The sequence below is a fragment of the Cupressus sempervirens genome, chromosome 2, assembly GCF_028749045.1.
Source record: "Cupressus sempervirens isolate cs-2001-9-10 chromosome 2, ASM2874904v1, whole genome shotgun sequence".
In the NCBI taxonomy this organism is placed as follows: Eukaryota; Viridiplantae; Streptophyta; class Pinopsida; order Cupressales; family Cupressaceae; genus Cupressus; species Cupressus sempervirens.
The window spans coordinates 257,498,950-257,519,601 of NC_143119.1; the positions used below are offsets into that span (position 1 = coordinate 257,498,950).

General features: G+C 37.3%; 1 protein-coding gene across 1 annotated transcript in view; it reads right to left on the reverse strand.

The window, feature by feature from the left end:
• LOC149572030 (transcription termination factor MTERF2, chloroplastic-like) overlaps positions 1-20,652 on the reverse strand; it is a 117,901-nt gene that overhangs the window by 36,044 nt on the left and 61,205 nt on the right. The window contains exons 3-4 of the mRNA XM_089813372.1: positions 16,224-16,439; positions 15,807-15,914 (exon numbers count right to left, since the gene is read on the reverse strand). Coding sequence (XP_089669498.1) covers positions 15,807-15,914; positions 16,224-16,439 — 324 coding nt within the window. The remainder of the gene's footprint in view (positions 1-15,806; positions 15,915-16,223; positions 16,440-20,652) is intronic.

The window sequence follows — 20,652 nt, forward strand, 5'->3', positions numbered from 1 at the left end:
ATGTCTAAAGGATCCGCTCAATTCCCAATATGATTCGATCCTCCTCAACAAGCACGCATAACTCTTTATAGGACGAAATGCTATGTTGATTAACTTCCTATTTATATCTATTTTATGTTACTACATTGTTCTTCTTAGGCCTATAGAGTCCCTCTTGTTGGTGTTAAATGTGTTCTTCTCCTACTATAACCTTTTGGTATACCTTCAAAGAAAAGATTTTGGATGGCTAAAGGTTCCCTAGAGCTACTTGGTCATCTTGATTATGATCTCTTTTGGAAGCAATCCTTTTGGTATGTCTCTTGTAATTATTAAGAGCCTAGCACTATTGTGAATCTTGAGATGTAGGAATCTATGACCATAGTAATTCTAATGAAAACAATTGGGGCACACCCTTGCTTGCTCCCTTTTACAATCTTTTTTGTAATTTCTATGAGCTTAGCATCTACACACACTTCGCACAACCTTCTTAGTTCTAATGCCCTACCCTCTAAGTAAAATGCATGAACTCTTGCAAGTTCACCTCAATTGTTCATATGGTAGTGAGCCTTTGGACCCCGAAACAATGTTTACTCACCCATGGGAAAAGAAAACATAAGACAATCCAGCTAACACTTTCCCATGGTGATTTTAATATTGTAAGACTTCCTTGAACTAATTCTAACTTTATCGACAATTGTGACCTAAATTTCTAGAATTGGGTAAACAAAATAATTCAATCATGTCACCAACTTAATTTTATGAAGTTGTGAGAACTACCCAAGTCAGTCAATACTATCAACTTATGTTTTTTAAGGAAATGTACAACCTTGAGGTCTTGTTGGGGGGCATTACCTAGAAGAATATGACAAAATATGGTTAGGCATTTCCTAACAAATCCACAAGAATAATGCCTCTTCACCTTTTCTTATTCATAGACAAGCTTAATGTAGAAGACATTTTCAGCAAACTTATGTCCTCAACAATTTTTGCTTCCACAATTAAAACATGTTGATTTATATGGATCACTACAAATGTATTATTACTGCCTATACGGTATGTGTTTTCTAAGTGCAGATCTGAATGTGTATACATAGGACTAGAAGAGACATGTCTCTATGTTAATCAATATTCGCTATTGTAAGTTAATTGCCATTAAACAATATCAACGACAATATAAACATATATATGTATACACACACACACACACACACACACACACATATTATATAGTGTAACACCACTATTGGGGTATGTTGGGATGGGGGGATATTGTAATGTTCCCGTTATAAAATAAATTATTAATCAAATTATTGTTATTGGTCCGATTGATTTAGTATATCTCGTACCCATTTTTGTTTTGTTTCCATAGGTTTGTGTAGTTGTTGGCTATCTTTGTACACCCTTGGAAAGTTTTACTCGATGGGTATTTAAGCACAGCTTGTAGGTAGTCGTTAGGTATGCATTTTGGATTATTATTTTGTACTGTGAATTCCTGTTGGGATTCTCTGTTGTTCGTTATTTCGAAAGTAAAAGATCTTCCCCATTTGTCTTTCCGGTTTTAGTGGATTCATCCCTCACCCTATTCTGTCGCCTGTAATACTTCGCTCGGATTTGGCAAATCGGAGCACCATCATATTGCGAATTGGAGAAGTCATTATGTTTAATTCGATCAAGTTCTCTTTGTATTGAATGAATAAAATCTCTAGCAAAATGTTTTGTGTTTTTCTTTGCATATTCCATACATTTTGTTGTCTGCACTTTTGTTAACCCCAAGCTCTATCCATTGGCCTGTACAGCCTCCAGCATTACAAACCTACTGTACGGCCTCCATTACTACCACCATACGGCCTCCATAGCTACCCTGCATACCATACGACCTTGTTTCCAATCTACCATACGGCCATCAAATTCCACTGTACAACCTTCAACCATCTTCTATATGGCATCCTTGTTTGTCACCATACGGCCTTCAACCATCTTCTGTGCAGCATCCCTGTTTGTCACCGTACGGAACAATATCATTGCTCCACTAAATAGAGTTTATCAACCCCATACAAGTCCCCCTTTGCCTGCACTACCATACGGCCTGAGTCATTCATCACCGTACAGCCACATTGTATCTACATACCGTACAATGTTATGTAGCTTGAGGTTAGATAGTCGCAACTACAAAGGTTAGTAACATTATAGTGGTATCAAAGCTTCGATCCTGCCAACCTGTGGATAGTGAATGAGAGTTTATAGCCGGAAGAGAAGAAGAACCCATTCCGTTGATAGAATGGTTGCAGAACCGAAACCCACAGCTACCGAACTCATGGCACTACTGAGAGAACTTGCAAGGAATCAAGCACAGATCAATGATACTCAGCGACTCATGGAAGAAACTCTCAAGAAGTTAGCAGAGAATACAATATCCGATGAACAAAATAGTCACAGCGTGGACTCCATGTTGAGTAAAGCAAACCCTCATCCAACATGCTCTCGACCTTCCATGTCGTCATTTCCCCCACGAATGGAGGCACCACACGGAGGGAAGCAGCTAACCTTTGAAGCAATGCAAGAATAGCTAAGAGAAGACTAGAAGAATGCGCATTTGGAGGAAGATATATCCTACAAAGATTATGCAAATCTGAGAATGAGATATTCGGGAGGCAGAAACAAAAGATATTTTAACAATGATCTCAGAAGGAAGTTGCTTAAAGTAAATTTGTCACCATTTGACGGATCTAGATCCATATCTGCGCAAGCGTGGGTAATGAAGATGGATACTTACTTCCAGCTTAATCCCATGCCAAAAGAAGAAGCAATTAAATTTGCAGCCTTACACCTAGAAGGAGTAGCGCATGAATGGTGGCATCACAGCACCATCACACTGGGGCATGATCAAATAAATACCTATACGGAATTCACTAGGAGACTGATAGATTGATTTGATGGTAAAGATCCGGAACTCAATTTCAAAGATTTGGCACAACTAAGGCAAACTGGATCAGTTAACCAGTACATTGCAAAATTTCAGAAACTCTCTACTTTGGTCACCGAAACTTCTGAAAAATGACAGATTGTGCTCTTCATGGATGGAGTGACATAACCCTATCGGAGGCCATTAAAAATGCATGGAGTATGGCATCATCATCAACGTCATCCTCTCGAGATTACTCACATTCCAAACCATCGGTGTTTCCAAGAGACAAAGATAATAAACCTCCGCCGAGGAAGCCGTCGTTGGACGAAGCTACCAAACAAGAGCTCCGAAGGAAGAAACTATGTTTCAACTACAAGGGACCATGGGAACCTGGGCACAGATGCCTCAGGAAAGGGAAAATTCACTACATTGAAGTTGTGCCCGATGATGAGGACGAATAGGAAGGTCTACCCTCTGAAGACAACCATTCCCACGAAGATACCAAAATGGTTAGTCTCAACCATACGGAGAGAATTGCAGCATACGGTGCAGAGGAACCATTGCCTTATCTAGGAGCCCGAGGTGTATGGTATTTCGTGTAAGGGGAACCCTTCAAGGACAAAGAGTCATGGTGATGCTCGATAGTGGAGCCACTCTCAACTTCATAAACTCATCTCTGGTGACACGAAGAGGTCTACCTACTAAGTCACACGTAGGATTCCAAGTCAAGGTTGTCGGACGGACCCTACTACCCTACACACACCTTGTTCCTCAGCCAAGTATCACAATGGCGAATCACACGATGACAGAGGATTTCTTCATAGTGGACCTAGATGATATGGAGGTTGTTCTGGGCATACAATGAAACGAGACACGATGAATACACTCAGAGCTTCAAACAAATGGACTTCACTTTTGTTGTCGATGGAAAGAAGGTTGTTCTTCGCGGAATGGTCAATGATGGACCGAAGGAAGTTTCTGCACATCGGATGGAGGCAATTTTTCGGCATGATGATGTTGGTTCGGTTGCACACTGTTTTGTATCAGCAAAACCAATAAAAGGGCAACAAACACCTCCCCAAGATTATGATCTCTAGAATATCTTGAGTGATCATGATGAAGTTTTTATAGACACTCCTCCTCGCATACCTCCCCATCGAGGGTTTGAACATACGATCAAGTTGGAAGCAGGCGCCAAGCCAGTCATAACCACACCCTATCGCCATCCCAAGAAATTCAAAGATGAGATCGAAAAGACGATCCAGGAGCTGCTTTAGAAAGGATGGATTCATCCCAGTTCTAGCCCTTTTGCGTCATCAATGGTATTGGTTAAAAGGGACGGAATGATGCGTATATGTGTGGACTAACGTGTATTGAATAAAAAGACGATAAAGAATAGATATCCTATTCCAAGGATTGATGAGTTGTTAGATGAATTACATGGTGCCGTTTATTTTTCAAAAAATGACCTCGGTTCCGAGTACCATCAGATCCGCATGAGGGAAGAAGATGTGAAAAAGACAGCTTTTCGTTATCACTATGAGCATTATGAGTTCTTGGTCATGCCGTTTGAATTGACGAATGCACCTGCTACATTCCACTCATGCATGAATCGCATCTTCAACAAACAATTGCATAAGCACTTACTGGTATTTTTCGATGACATCCTTATTTATAGCAAGACATGGGAAGAGCACCTGAAGTATCTGAATAATGTCCTATGAATCATGAAGGACCAATCCTTGTTCGCCAAGCGATCCAAGTGTGAATTTGGTATGAAAAAAATATCATACTTGGGGCACGTTGTCAGTAAGTATGGAGTACAGGTTCATCTGGAGAAGATTCAGGCTATCCTTGATTGGCCTCCCCGAAAATCACTCTTTGAGTTGCGAGGATTTTTGGATTGTGTAGTTATTACTGGAGGGTTGTAAAGGAATTCTCTCAGCTCAGTGCACCATTAACAGATCTGACAAGAAAGGGCTCATTCCAGTGGAATGAAAAGGTGCAACTCACTTTTGATAAATTGAAATAAGTAATGAGCACTTGTCCCGTACTGGCATTACCTAATTTCACTCGACCATTCATTCTAGAGTGCAACGCATCCAGAGAAGGCATTGGCCCAGTACTGATGCAAGACAGACACCCCCATAGCCTATGAGAGCAAGAAGCTTAAACAAATAGAACACTTATATTCCATTTATGACAAAGAGATGTTGGCCATCGTACATGCACTAACCAAGTTCCAACAATATTTGGTGGATGCCAAGCTTGTTGTTCGTACGGATCACAATAGCTTGAGATATTTTCTAGAGCAACAGGAATTGAAAAAGAGGCAACAAAAATGGGTAAGGTTCAGTCTTTTGATTTTGACATTGAATATGTGAAAGGAAAGAACAATGTGGTTGCAAATGCTTTGTCCAGGAAACCCACCATCTGCTTACTGACCCAAATTTCAGATGACTCGAAAGCACATTTGCTAGTAGAATATTCCAAAAACACATTTGCTTGTGAGCTAATGGATGGCAACACCCAAGATGATCGGTACAAGGTAGTGGATGACATCATTTACTATAAGAATCAGATATATTTAGTGCCGAAATCCAAATTGAAGCAGAAAATCTTGAAGGAGGTACACAACTTACCTTTGGCAGAACACCTGCGCTTCCTCAAAACTTACAAACATCTTAGGGATAGGTTTTCATGGGAAGGTCTTCAAGGAGATGCATTGCAATATGTAAGAAAGTGTGCAGTTTACCAGCAGAACAAATCCAAACATACTTTACTACAACCTCTGCCAATTCCAGAACAGAAGTGAGAAAGTATCTTGATGGATTTCATTACTGGACTTCCCAAGGTGAACGGAAAGGATTGTATCTTTGTGGTGGTTGACACACTGACGAAGTACACACATTTCTTCATCATCCCCTCAAATTTTTAGGCCGCACAAGTAGCTAATCTGTCTTTTAGAGAAGTTTTTCGTCTACACAAGTTACCTCGAAACATTGTCAATGATCGAGATGGGCGATCTATTAGTATCTTCTAGACAAAACTGTTTCGGCTGGCAGGAACAAAATTGTCGCCAAGTACTAGTTACCACCCTCAGATAGATGGACAAATGGAGATTGTAAACAAGTGGCTCGAAGGCTACCTTTGGAACTACGTTTTGGCACAACAATGGACGTGGGTCAAATGGATGCACCTAGGAGAATATTGCTACAATACTACTTACCACATGTCCCCGAGATGGCACCTTTCAAAGCACTATACGAGTACAAACCCCTTTCCTTCATTGACACAATTCTGAGTGACAGTTGCGCACCAAGGACGAGGGACTGGCTTCAGGAAGGACAAGACATCTTGAGATGCTTGAAGGAAAACTTACAACGGGCACAAAATCAACAAAAGATGTACGCCGACAAACACCGAATAGAGAGAAATTTTGAAGTTGGAGACTTGGTCTATCTCAAACTTCAACCATGTCGGCAATCCTCATTGAAGGAAAAGGGGAAAGAAAAACTAAAGCAACGATTTTATGGCCCTTATTGGATAGTTCGCCGCATTGGTGAAGTTGCCTATGAACTGGAACTTCCAGAGGGAAGCTGTATTCACAACATTTTTCATGTCTTCTGCCTTAAGAAAGTGTTGTGAGGTTTTCATACCATCACCCCAAAACTTTGGGACCCCCCCCCTTTTTCGGGCAAGCCTTGGTAATTTTCACGAGTGTTGTAAGTCTTTGTTTGCCTTAATGAATTTTTAAAGTTGTCCAGAGGTTTCGAACTGGTAATCTTACACCTTGGACATCTTAGTCTCTAGGAGAGATTCGGTTTATATTCACCTAGTGCTAAACTTGATTTTCTGGAACATGTAATTTTGTCCTCAGGCCAAACAGAATTCAACAACATTTTTATGATGGTTAAAATAATATCCAACAAGACAAATTTTCAAATTTTGGACTTTAGATGGTTTTTTGAAAATTTGATATAATTGTATAAGCTTGAGCATTTCCAAAATGAATTTGTGGACTTCGTTGTTTTGGAAATCTAAAAAAACTTTGATGGTGAAATTGAATTTTGAGTGAAATTGAATTGCCAAATAAGGATTTACTTCAATTGTAAATTGAAATTGTATAGCAAAAAATTGAAATTGGATTGAAGTTCAAAATTTGATTAAGTTGATATTAAATTGCTTAGAGGGGGATTTCGAAATTTTAAAAGGGAGTGAAATTGAAATTAAAATCATATTTTTGGGTAGAGTGTTTGTAATTTGAAAATTTAATTTGGCCCCTTTGTGTATTAAATTCAATGTATTTTAAGGCCTAAGAGGTGTGAAATTCAAGGTAAATTATTGGGTCCACAATGGATAAGGTTTAAAACTATATTAGAGGCCTACATGACTTTTTTTTTTAAATATCAATTTTAGGTCTTATGGTAATTTCGGATTTGGCTAATACCTTATTTAATTTCATTTCCCTCCAATGCAGGTAGGCCCTATTCAAGGAGGGAAAAGTTTGGTTTAAGAAGAGGCTCCTCCTCTTCATTTCCCATTCCAACTTCTTCCATTCTGTGGAGCGGCAAATTTGTTTGGAAGGGGAGCATGAGTGATTGTGAGGTCTGATTTTCCGATATTTGGCAGCAATTTTCCTCCTTGTGGGCAATGACTTTCTACATTTGAGGGGCATTTTTTTTGTGAGGAGCATATTTCTTTTCTGCCCTAGCTATGCAAATTTTGGATGCAACAGGTCTAATTTAGAGGAACAATTTTCTGCCCTAGCTGGGCGAATTTTGGAGGCAACAATTCTGAATTTTAGGGGATAATTTTCTGCACTAGTTGGCCGAAATTTGCAGTATGGCAGAGTTTTAAAGTGTAGACCCGAATTTGCAGCAGGGGTGCAATTTTGAGGGCAGAATCTTGGAGGTTGGCAATTTTTTTGCTTGGGGGGATTGCGATTTCTTCCTAGGGCAATGATTTTTTTTGCCCTAATTGGGCAATTTTGAAGGTCTGAAATTGGTTAAAGGGCAGCAAGGTTGTCTTAGAAAGTCTGATTTTTGTAGAGCTGGGCGAATTTCACAAGGGGGCAGAATTTGCATGAGATCTAATTTTGCATATTGGAGAATTTTCAAGAGACAAAGTTGGTGAATTCCGATTTTTGCTAGAGATTCATTATTTGCAAGGAGGACTGAATTTTCTGAGATCAGATCTGAACTTGAAGAGGCCCGATTGTGGTAGAAGGCAAATTTAAGGTAAGATTCTCATTCAGTTTTAGAAGTGAAGATTGGTTTTAAAGGCAGATTTTATTCCTTGTTCTTGCTTGGTTTGTCTCCCTCATCTTCTTCTTGCACTATTCATCCACCACTTCATCATCTCCATTGATAGGTTGAAGTTGGGAGATATAAGAGTAGATTTCATGATAGGACACTTAAAGAGGCAGAAATAAGCTAGACCACCCTAGAATTGAAGTTGGGAAATATAAGTGCAGTTCATCCTAAGGTAACGAAGAGGCAGAAATAAGTGGTAGTGCCACCCCTAGGATTGAAATTCGGAGATTGATAAGTGTAGAGATAGGATTTGGAGAGGCAAAAATAAACTAAATTGCATTGATAGAAAGAAGTTGGAAGATTTATAAGTGTAGTCCGTATCATTTAGAACGAAGGGGCAGAAATAAGTGTTTAGGATGGTGGATGTTAGTACAAGCAAGAACCCAAAGGGAACGAATTCCAAAAAAGACAAGGAAGACATGATGCCTAAGACCACCTCCTTCTCGAAAGTGAGGCGAATAAGTGACACCAATATCAGCACAATAAACATGGTACAATTGAGGGATAGATTGGAGTAAGGACAATCCCCCCATGGTGAAGAAGATCTATAGGAGCGGAATTGTACATGTAACAACTTTCCCTCCTACCTTGCCTTGTCCGGAATTAGTAATGGAGTGTGCATCCCGGTTTGATATTATGACCAAGTCCATCATTTTTATGAAGGAAAGAGAGTGTTGGCTAACATCAATGGACAAGTGGTCAAAGAAGTATTCAATATTCCCCAGCATAACGGCATGACAGTGGTAAGCATGGATCAAGCAACAAGATTCTTTTAGGATAATTAGGAGGCCTACTTCATTCATCTAAAGTAGAATTGGTTACACGAAGGCAAGAAGGGAGTTACCAAGTTGTCAAAGCTCGCCAAATCAGAATTCAAATCACAGTATGGCGACCTTATTGTGCTTCTCAACTGAATCATGGCCATGGCTCAAAATATGCAATTCGAGAACTGGATGTACTATTTTATTGATGAAATTGAAAATGGAAAGAGAAAATTTGATTGGGCTAGAATTATAAGTGAAAATTTAGAGTTGCAACTAAGGACAATACAAATTCAAAAGCAATTCTACATGGGGTCCTACCTTTTCTATATGATTGTGAGACTGCATGAAAATCGTGGACTTAAGGCCTTAGGAGTGATTGCCAATGGACCTAGGAAATGTTTGGTGCATGAGTGTCATCCACAACTTCATTTGCATAGCACCAAAGATTATAAGGTGTTTTATAACACCTTTTCTATGAAGACAGTAAGGATATTACAAGGGACACCTGTTAGGAGGCTCTCATCGGAAGCGGAAGAAAAAGTTAAGAAGTATGGAAGTTGGTTCATCCAATTTTTGCAATTCACATATATCAGAGTAGCAGGAAGTACAGTTTGTCCCAAGAGACTTCCACGGTACCCACCCGACAAAATAATTTTGATGGAGTTGGCCAGGCAACTTGAGCATTATGAGAAGATGATGAAACTTAAAGGTGAGACAGTGATTACCTTCTCATTTGGAATAGGCAATGATACTTGCCCCAATCCTTTCACCTTTGCAGCTGTTGAGGAGTTAGAGCAATATCATCCAGGATGGTATAGAGCAAGACAGGGATTCGATCATAATGGTCTTATCAAGGCATCTCACGAAAACACATTCAAACATATTTTTACGATAGAAGATTTTTGAGCCAATGCATAGGATGACTTTTATGTGAGGAAGCTAGCTTTCTCAAGAGTGTCAATGGGCATGATGAAGGCAATCAAATCGAGAGGCCTTGATATTCCCGATCAGCTAGAAGATGATGAAAGTGTGCAAAGGGAAGATTATGATAAAGTGGATAGAACATAATTGGGTCCAGTGAATTGGGATGATCATTAGGATCCTCCTTAGAGACAGTTACAAGGACAATTGGTCTACACATTGAGTCATGGTACAATGAGAAGTTAAGGCAATTACAAAATCGGAAGGTACGCCTTACTTATGAGATGATGAAATCGAAAAAAGGTCCAACGGAGTCAATCGGACAGAAAGGTGGGGACAGTAGCCAGCAACAAAGAGCAGTTAAGGGCAAGAACAGAAATTTGGAAGTTGAGAAAAGTAAAGAACATCAGGAGCCTCCAACAAAGAGACAAAATGCAGCACCTTCAAGGAAGAGCATAATTGAGGCTAGAAGCCAAGGAGTTAATACAAGTGGACAAAGGGTCTCAGTAGAGGTGAGCTCTAATTCGGAATCAAGTGGTTACAGTGATAGTACCGAATACTCTCCTCTCTCGGAGAACCAACATGGAGATGGTATGATAGTCACTAGTGAAGAAAAGGATAGGCCAATCGATATTAAGGAAGTAAGCCAGGCGCCTGAGACTATTGGTGATGCTTTGCTAGTCGAACTGAATCCAGATTTGCGGAGATGCACTGCACCACTATGGTTAAGGAAAATGCTTATGCCAAGAGGCGAGGTGGTGACTGTCTGAATAGTTGAATATATTCAAGGGTTAGTGGAAAAGGAAGATAGTCAAAAACAGAAACAAATTGAAAAAACAGTGGCAAAGGTAATCAGGAGCGATGATGATAGTCACCGAAATGTTCAAATTGCTATGCCAGAGGTTAGCAAGGCAATGGATGAAATTGTAACCCAGGAGTATGAGATAGTAGAGCATAACTTGAGAAGAATCGGGAATGACATGGAGTGTGAGGGGATCCAAGAAGGCATGGTTTCAATTAGAGTAAGGTTGAGGAAGGCAAACGAGAGGATTGTAAAGTCGAAGGCCAAAACCAAGTATTGGAGAGATTGTCAACCTATCCAACAGTTGCATCAGGTAGCCCTTCCACAAAATAGTGGGAGTAACATAGAAGAGATATCGGCTCAATTGCACGAAATCAAAGATTGAATCAGTGATATAATTCAAGATGGATGAAATTTCTTGCCTTCCTTTATCTCGACATTCAGGTCATTAGTGGCTATTAGAGACAAATTTAGAACATTTGAAGGGGAGTGGAAGGATTTCCTTCCAATCAAGGACTTAGCCATTCCCAAGCTACGGGCAGTTATTGGGCTACCGAAGAGATATTTGGAGAGAACCAAGTTGGTAGATGAAGGAGGATTGAGTACGATGAAGTCTTGGTATGTCGCCTTGACCATTAGATTGAGGATACTTGAAGAGATACGGAATGAGATTGCACAACACAACCCAGGCGTTGACACTTCCATTTCAACCATGTTGGGCGATGTTGGGCTTGCACTTGTCATATCCCCATTTTAAGATAAAATTTAATAATAATTAGTTAATAAAATGTTATTAAATAAATAATGATAGTAAAGTTATATTTATAAAACTAGGAAATAATAATTATTTAATCTATATTATTAATGAAATAATATTTAGTATGATATTTTATATAATTAAATCATAATAAATTTTCAAAAAATAAATAACGAAATTAAATTAAATACAAGAGACAATATTGTAAAAAGTATGTTAACTTTCTAAATAGAATTTCATAGTAAATAATAATAAACATAAATAAGTAAATAAATAATATAACATAGAATAATATAAATTAACTAAATCTAATGAAAAGTCAAGAAAGATTTAACAAATAGACATGAATTCTTAAAATTAAGATATAAAAGGGAGGAGAGTTTATTTTATAGGGGAAAAAAGGAAGAGGAGAAGAGAGGAGTTCAAAAAGGAAAAATGGAAGAAGAAAGTAATATCATGAAGAAAATAAGGAAGTGACTTTTTGAAAAGGTATGAATGATATTGAAAGGATGTGAACCTTCAAAAGGGTCATAATTATGAATAGTTGTGAATCTTAAAAAATATTGTGATTATAAAGTATTGGGATTTTTCCAAAGGATTTTAGTTATGAAGTGTTGTGACTTTTCGAAAGCATTATAACTATGAAGTGTTGTGACTTTTTAAAGGATTTGTATTATGAAAGGTTGTGACTCTTGGAAAAGAAGGTAAGAAAGGTATGTTTATGGATTATATTCGTTTAATTATGTTTATGTATTTATTTATATTTATGAATCATACTTGTGGATAGTCTTGTGTTAGCTCATGGGGTTAACACCATGGATATTAATGAGACTCAAAGCATGAAGCATGGAGATATTAAGATCTTCATTGTCCGCCATGGCCAAGAACTGGGGTAAATGGGCCTCATTTTCGGGACAGCCACGGGACAGCTGCAACTGGTGGAAAAGGTAGGGAGGGGTGTTGTATAGTATGCGGATAGAACTTGAAATGCTAGTTATGAAATGATGTTTCAGTAGAGCATACCAAATTAAAATACTCAAATATAGCAAAAATGCAACATGAACTAGAACCATTGAACATTCAACATAGTAACATATTACATACCCAATAATAATGTTCAAAAATAAAATTAAAATAAAAATTCAAGAACCCATTCCACTAGTGGTATGGTTGTAGAATGGTAGAGGTGGGGGTACTTGAGTACTTGGGTACCTGGTGTGGGGACACCTCAGGGATGGGTACTTCAAGGTTTGGGAGGGGGTGCGAGTCCCCATGTTACACTATATATATATATATATATAAAATTGACGAGACGCTTAATCAAATGCAATATTGTTTAACTAATAACCATAGAGGGATTGTCTCTAGATCAATTCAATCTGACTGAAGCTTCAACAACAACAAAACATTCCACTTTACTCTCCTCTTCAGTCAACCTAGTAGATAAAGGAAATGAAAATACAAGGGTCCTTCCATATTTGGTACTAGTGAATTTCCCTCTCTTACTACACAAGCTCTACCTTGTGTGCCATATAATACAAATGGATAAAATAGCAGATTAAACCTGTGTACTTCATGTCGAATATCATTCCTAAACCCGTCAAGAAATAGGTCATTCAACAAATCATTTGGAATTGTCTCACTTGCAAAAACAGGTTCTATTGTTTATGAATATAATCTTTGACCAAACTTGTTTGTCATAACCTTTCCTATTAGCTAAAGTAATGCCCTATCAACTGTTGTCATAGTACATTTGCAATTTCTTCAAAAAGTCTGACCGAGTGACACTAAGAGCCTTTTACTTCCTTTGAAGACATATTCATCCTATTAAATGAATTGCTGAAGTTCTAGATATAAGGAAGTCATTGTGACCTGTCCACATGGAATCAGATGTACATCGGAGACAATCTTCTTTTGGTTAATCTTAGAGAGCAGATCTTGTTCATCAAATTTCATCATTTCCACTTTTACCAACAACTTTTAAGGTTCAAATGAATTCCAACCATAGGGTTGAAGCTGCACTACAATCCTGTGATAACTAGGTTGTCTTGATGATCTACCCTAACAGGGTTGAGAAACTAATTGTGAGAATGATATCTTAATGATAGAATTTCTAAGGTAATAATGCATTGACTCGGACCATTTATCCTTCCATCTTGTGCATACTCCTTTCAAAGAGTGCAATTCTCCTTTTATTTGAAACTAAATGTGCATACTCCCTTCCAAATATTGCAATTTCTCATCTAATGAAGGCAAAATCATAGTAGCACCCCCAACTTGTCCCATGTCCGAATCCATATCCTCTTTGTTGAGATATTTCCTGAGTTGGAATTCTTGCCTTTGTCTCTAGTTTCTGGCCCCACTATGATGTTAAATTAATATTTTTGATAATAATTTAGTCAAAAAGAAAAAATGTTTTTGACAAAAGCTTAGTCAAAGAACAAATGTGAGATTGTTACTGTTACTTACTTGGGTAAAGAAGTCACTTGATTTAAAACATATCAAGGAAAAAGTGTTGTTTGGTAGTGATGGGTGTAAATTTGGTCAAAACCCTGATTTTGCAATAACTACTTCCAAACAGTTTCAGATGACCTCAAATCTAGGTTGTAGTTGCCTCAATTTGTTTGTGGTCAAACCTTCATATTTCAAGAAAGCAATCACAAAATTGAGTGAAAAATGTCCTATATAAAACCAAAGAAAGAAAGACTGGCTTTGTTTCTTGCCTTCTAGATTCTAAGATCATGCTCTAATAGCACTTATAATGAAATTACTTGGACAAAAAGGAATATAAAAAGAAATAAGCTTCAGATATTCAATAATTTACTATCTCTAAGAGAGGGTGATCCTCCAAAAGTCTCCAATAAGAAAAAAAATCCAAGATGTGATGATAATAAACTAAACACTATCTACTATAGATGCCACACTTATGCCATGGATGACAACCAAGCCAGCCTAACTGCCTATTTAAAGCTATATAAATGATCATGTAGCTTCAAAGTAGCTTCAAAGATTATGCTAACCACATGTTCCCATGCATGCCATAGCATGAGAGAAAAACATGTGGTCATTGTGAGTTCACTGATTTTTGTAGCCTCCGTAGATTCCTTCCACTCTTTCTAAGAAGTACATGAAAGATGCTCTCTTAGTGGTATCTTCATGGCCAAACATTAAACAATCTATAACCTCTTAAAATCAAAATTTGATTGAAAGTAAGTATTTTAACCAATATTCTCTAATTTTGGATTTTTCTTTTTTGAAATAATTTTATTTTAGTTTGAAATTAGATTCATAATTTACTATATCTAAGAATTCTACTTCACCTCAATAGGTTGCCGTTTCATCTTCATCCAAGTGAACTTGGGGTACATAATCCATCCACTCAATAAGCACAACCAATTGGCATCAGAAAAGGCAAAGTACTTTTTCAACTTATGCCTTCATTCACACAAGAAAACTGACTATAAGTAAGGGGTAATGAAGTTGTGGAATGTAGAGCTTGAGGAATCCTAACTTGGATGCTACTGCAGTGCAACAGGAGAAAAATGTTTTGCCACATTATGTATGTGCCTCCTCATTAGTTGATGCATGGTTCTACTATCCATAGCCATACGAGTGCTACTTTCCAAATTATATTGCTAAAGAGCTGGCTTCCACCAAAATTAAGTTGTTCATTAAAGCGCAAAGACTCCTATAGATCTGAGGTTTTAACCTGAATAATCCTGTTAGTGAACATTTTACCTAAAAATACAGAATTCCTATCATGATGATAAAGCCAGCATGGTCGAAAACAAAGCTGGCGGATGTCTAACAACTAACAATGTAATCCCAAGAAGTATGCAATTTCAGATGGCAACAAATTAATAATGACACATCAAATCACATCTGCTATACAATAGAAATATCTGAAACACACTTTTATGTTGACTGACACATTAGTAGAAATAAAAATCAAGACATTAACTTTCCACAGTGCATAATGATGTGCTTGAGGCTTCTGGATAAACTATGTATGTCTCTTTGAATCAATGTTTTGGATTACACTCCATAATCCATGTTCCGTATAGTAAGCAAGAGAAGAGAATCATCTTGATTCTCTTCTATTACTTACCATCCTGATGATGGATCATTAAGTATGATCAAAAATGATGATTCAAAAAGATATGCACAGTTTATCCAGAAGCCTCAAACACAGAAATAAGAGTATCAACAATGCAACGTCTGAGGACCTAAATAGGAGGAATCTACTATCAAGCCTGGTATAAAGTTAATGCATTTAAAATTTAATCATGAAAATAATCCACACTTTCAAACCAATGATACAAAGATTTCTCAACAGAAACAAGAAAGGAAGATTAGCACTAACCACAGGTCGAGTTTTCTTATAGAGACTGTATGTTAATAGTTTTGGAAATTTAACCAGAACTTCCCCAATAGCTTCATCATTAACTCCAATTGCATGCAAAAATCGTACCTTCAAAAATAATAAGATAACCAAAATTGTTAAATTCAATCCTTCACTGTATATTCCTATTTAGTTGCACTCATATATCCAAAATCTTTTGTGCCTATATGTATAAAACATATGAGCGTTCAGATTCCAGAGAAATTGAACAGTAAACACTAGCATTTCTTGTGTGACTGTTAACATAAAATTCCATTCAAAAAATATGAATTGCATTTCAGTCCCAAAACTGCAACTAGAACTATTTATTAGGAATGCATGACACCAATAGCACAAAGTCCAAAAAATGCTAAACCCGGATAAACTCAAAAGTGTTACCTTGGGAGCAATATTTTCAGTGAGATTAAGACAGAAAATGGAGGGTTCTTTTATAAGTAATCTCCTCATTCCAGATCGCTGAACACCAAGATAGAACAAATATTTGACAAGAGGTTTCCATCCTTCCTCAATATTACAGGCAAGCAGACGAGGCCGTATTGCTATTAATCTTCCCAGATCTGTATTGCTAAGGCCAAATTCTTGCAAATACTTTACCTGTCAAGAAAGGAAGAAAAATCATGTCATTTATAATCACTTTTATGAATTGCAAATATGTTCTAATGCTTTAATAAGTAGGAAAACCAACTTGCATTGTTTCCTATGCTCAATCCTTGGAAGTAAAATTCTCAAAAACATTGCCTAACATGTCAAACAAACAAACAACAAAACTCCCAAAAACATACACTTTTTTACCTTCTTCGTAGATGCAATAAATAATGTTTGTACACTGAATCAAGATGTCACTATTTACTATTTACATAAACTTGGTCTGGTTTACACAAGGAGCAATTATGTTTCCACATTCTGAAGTTTAAATTATTAACCTTATTTAAGAGCGTATCATATTTATCAAGATTGAATTCAACAAGTGAACCAGAATCTATCATGTATAAGCAAACACAAACATATCACTAAACCTTATTTCTACCACTAGTTTTGTAATATCCCCTTCCGGATATTTGACCAAAAACCCGTGATAAAAACTGCAGATTTAAATTCGAACAGAAAACCAATATTCAATATAAATTCCAGAACTTTAATCCGACTTGTAACCCGCAGATTTGCATACAAGGAAACTTAGAAAACTTATTATTTCACCAATATCCAGAAAGTACATATATAAACTAGGGATTAACACAAATAACCCAAAATGTGTTACTGTATTATACAACAGGAATACAATAATGTGCAACAATTCAAGTAATCCAATCTTAAAAACAGAAATAACAGTCAGATTGGCAATGTAGATGAAACCTGTAAGAAGGCTAGGTTTGCATCCAACTTTCAAATGCTTCTTCAAGGGTTTACGTCCTAGAAGAAATAACCAGCACTAACCTGTAGGCTGGTGTATAATTAGATAAAAGTAAAAATTTGAAATTACCTAGAGTATTCCGATTCACCCCCTCCCCTCTCAGTATACTGACCTACTAGTGGACCAACACTAACCTAGTCAGCACATGTTATGAGTACACTCTCAAAGATGTAAGACATGTTTGACTAGGTCAAACCTATCACTACCATAGTTTCAATCGTTAAGTACAGCTACTCTACGCAATCAAGTTCTTCAATCCATCTTCCTCTGATTTTTCAAATAGCTAGCGCCTACAAATTGGTCCATGTGTCATTTTCCTAGAGGCCTTCAAGTTGTTTTTGACATGATAGGTTAGGTAACTTAGCTTCCAAGAAAATAGCAAGAGACCAATATAGCCAACTTGGCTAACTTAATTGATCAATTTTCCAGTCATTGTTAAACCAATTAAAAACTTGAATTGAGGAAGCTAGCAAAGGCAAGCGACTCAAATTATGGATGAGGTGACACAAATACATACCTATATGAGAGACCATCACAACTAAAAATTCACCAAAATTTATCGATCAGGAGTGATAAAATAAGCACACCCAAATTCAACAACTTCTACCAATGTCATATACAACTTTTTATGCCTCCTTGTGCAATGTGTTCAAACTTTAAAGAGCTACATATGGTTGATCATAATTTTGGTTCCAACCATAGTTACGAAACTCTGCGAGTCTGAGGCGAAGTCCAGATTTCCGAGGCAAATGGCCTCTGGATCTGGACTCGGTCGAGTCCTGGCAGAGTCCACATGGACTTGCCAAGTCCAGAGACACGCCAGACTCGTCGAGTCTCGAGCTCAGGACTCTCGCTAGCGGGTGCAGCAAAAAGGAGCCAAAAAGGAATTAAATTAAAGGTTGAGTTACTTTTTTTTGTTTTATATAACATTCAATTTGACCTAAAAAGGTCATTCCACCCTTTGCTAATGCTTGTGATAGAGAGGAAAGAGTTAGAGAAGAGTATTGGGAATTTGAGAGGGAAATTAGTGTCATGTCCCCAAATTTTAATGTAATAATTTAATATAATTAATTAATTAATTGGTCCTAGAATTCAAATAATATAACAAAAGGACATTTAATTAGTTACTTTAATTAGTTAATATGGGGCCCAAGTTAATAATATATGTATTTGTGGTTCCAATTGATTTAGTATATCTCAGTCCCATTTTATTTAATTGTTTCTATAGGTATGTGTGGTCGTCGGCTATCTTTGTAAACCCTTGGAAGGTTTCCCCAACGGATATTTAAGCACGGCATGTAGGTAGTAGTTGGTATGTGATCTGAATTATATTTCTTTGTATTGCAAATTCTTGTTGGAGTTCAGTATTGTTCACCATTTCGGAAGTGAAAGATCCTCCCTATTTGGTTCTCACAATTTCGATGGGATTCAACCCTCACCCTATTCCGTTTGTATGGTTTGGCTCAGATCTGGCAAATCAGAGCAGCATTTTATCTATCATTTGTATCTGGTAAATCTAAAGTGCTATTTATCACCTGCAATATAATTGTTATTAGTAGCGATTTGTCTTTCTTGCATGGATGCGTGGAAATATTTTGGCAAAGTGATTACATTCCATCACCCTTCGCCCATACACCATACGGATCCATCTTCTTTCAATTGTATGGATCCCTCTGGTTGCAACCATACGAATCCATCAACTTGCATTGTATGGAGTGTGACAACATCATCGTACAGCTCCCATAAACCACCGTGCAGAATAGTCCCCTCACCGTATGGACATTCCCAAGCTACCGTACGAACATTCCCAAGCTACCGTACGGACTTCCCAAGTTGTTACATGTTGGCATTGCAATGTAATATATAATGGGGGAGGCATAAATACCTAAGCATGATGCTAAAAAATGCAAAGAAGTACCCATTATGTGAGACATGCAAGCTCTTCTAGAGGAAAAAATGGAGAAAAAGGAATTGAAAAAGAAGCAACAAGAAGAAATAGCACAACTAGCTTAAGAGGGATCTTCAAGTTTTCGCTCTCCATTATCCCCTACTCCACCTACTACTGCTACTGCTACTGCTTCTACAAGTGTGACCATTGAGCCTCGCATTCGTAAGCAAAGATCGACACTTGATTCCATCTTTGTTCCATGCACAGTTGTAGGTGCACAACCATCATTTGAGAGCATAGGATGGAACAAGGAGAAGCATGATAAAGCAAAATTGGCACTTGAAGACTTCTTCATCTACAACAACATTTCATTCAATGCAGCAAGGTACTCATTTATTTAATTTATGTCTTACATATGTTGCTTTCAAGTTTCAAGAGACAATAATATGCTTACTTTGTTTATTTTAATTTTTTTTCAAATTTAATAGTAATAATATAATATACTTATTGTTTAAATTTTATTTAATTTGTTTTAGGTCCCCTTATTGGCAAATTGCAATCGATGTTGTTACTATTTGGAGTTTGGGGTTCAAAACCCCTAGTCTGACGAGTTGGGAGGCCCTATTTTGACCCAAAGGGTGGCTGATGTAGAAGGTGCAATCAAGCAGCAGTGTGAGGTGTGGAAGACTAAGGGTTGCACCATCATGACTGATGGTTGGATTGATAGGAGTACAACACTCCTAAACTTTCTTGTCTCCTCATTAGGTAATTGTAGACATTAAAAATTTAGAAGTAGAACTTGTACTTAAAAATTTAGAATCTTGATTAAGTTTATAATTTATGAATTTATGATTGATCATTGATCATCATACCAATTTGTTTCTTTTTCTTCAGGTGCCACGGTTTTTTGAAATCAATTAATGCCTCAAGAAAAACAAAGAATGTTGAATATCTTTGTGAGGTAATGAATGCAGTGATAAAGGATGTGGGTGAGGAGAATGTGGTGCAAATAGTTACAAATTATGTTGCTGCAGGAAAGTTTCTTATGGAGAGACACCCTCACTTATTTTGGACTCCTTGTGTTGCTCACTACATTGACCTCATGTTAGAGGATCTTCCTAATCTCCTTTGGATAAAAACAATTATAGAGAGGAAGGAGTGTATGCAAATTGATATATAATCATACATGGGTCCTCAACCTCGTGAGGAAATACACAAAACAAAAGGAGTTGTCTCATCTAGGGGTCACTAGATTTGCAACCAATTTTCTCACATTGCAATCCTTGCTTGATTCAAAAGGAGGTTTGAGACACATGTTTGTAAGTGAGGAGTGGATTGCATCATCATATGCAAAAAACCATTGTAGGGACTGATACAATTGATTGCATTTTTTATGAGGCTTCCTTTTGAACACCGATTGCTGAGATTGTGAAGGTATTTTTCCTTCTTGTCCTCATTTCAACTTTTTTGTTTATGAAATTATGTTATAAACTATTGTTCTTTTTTAA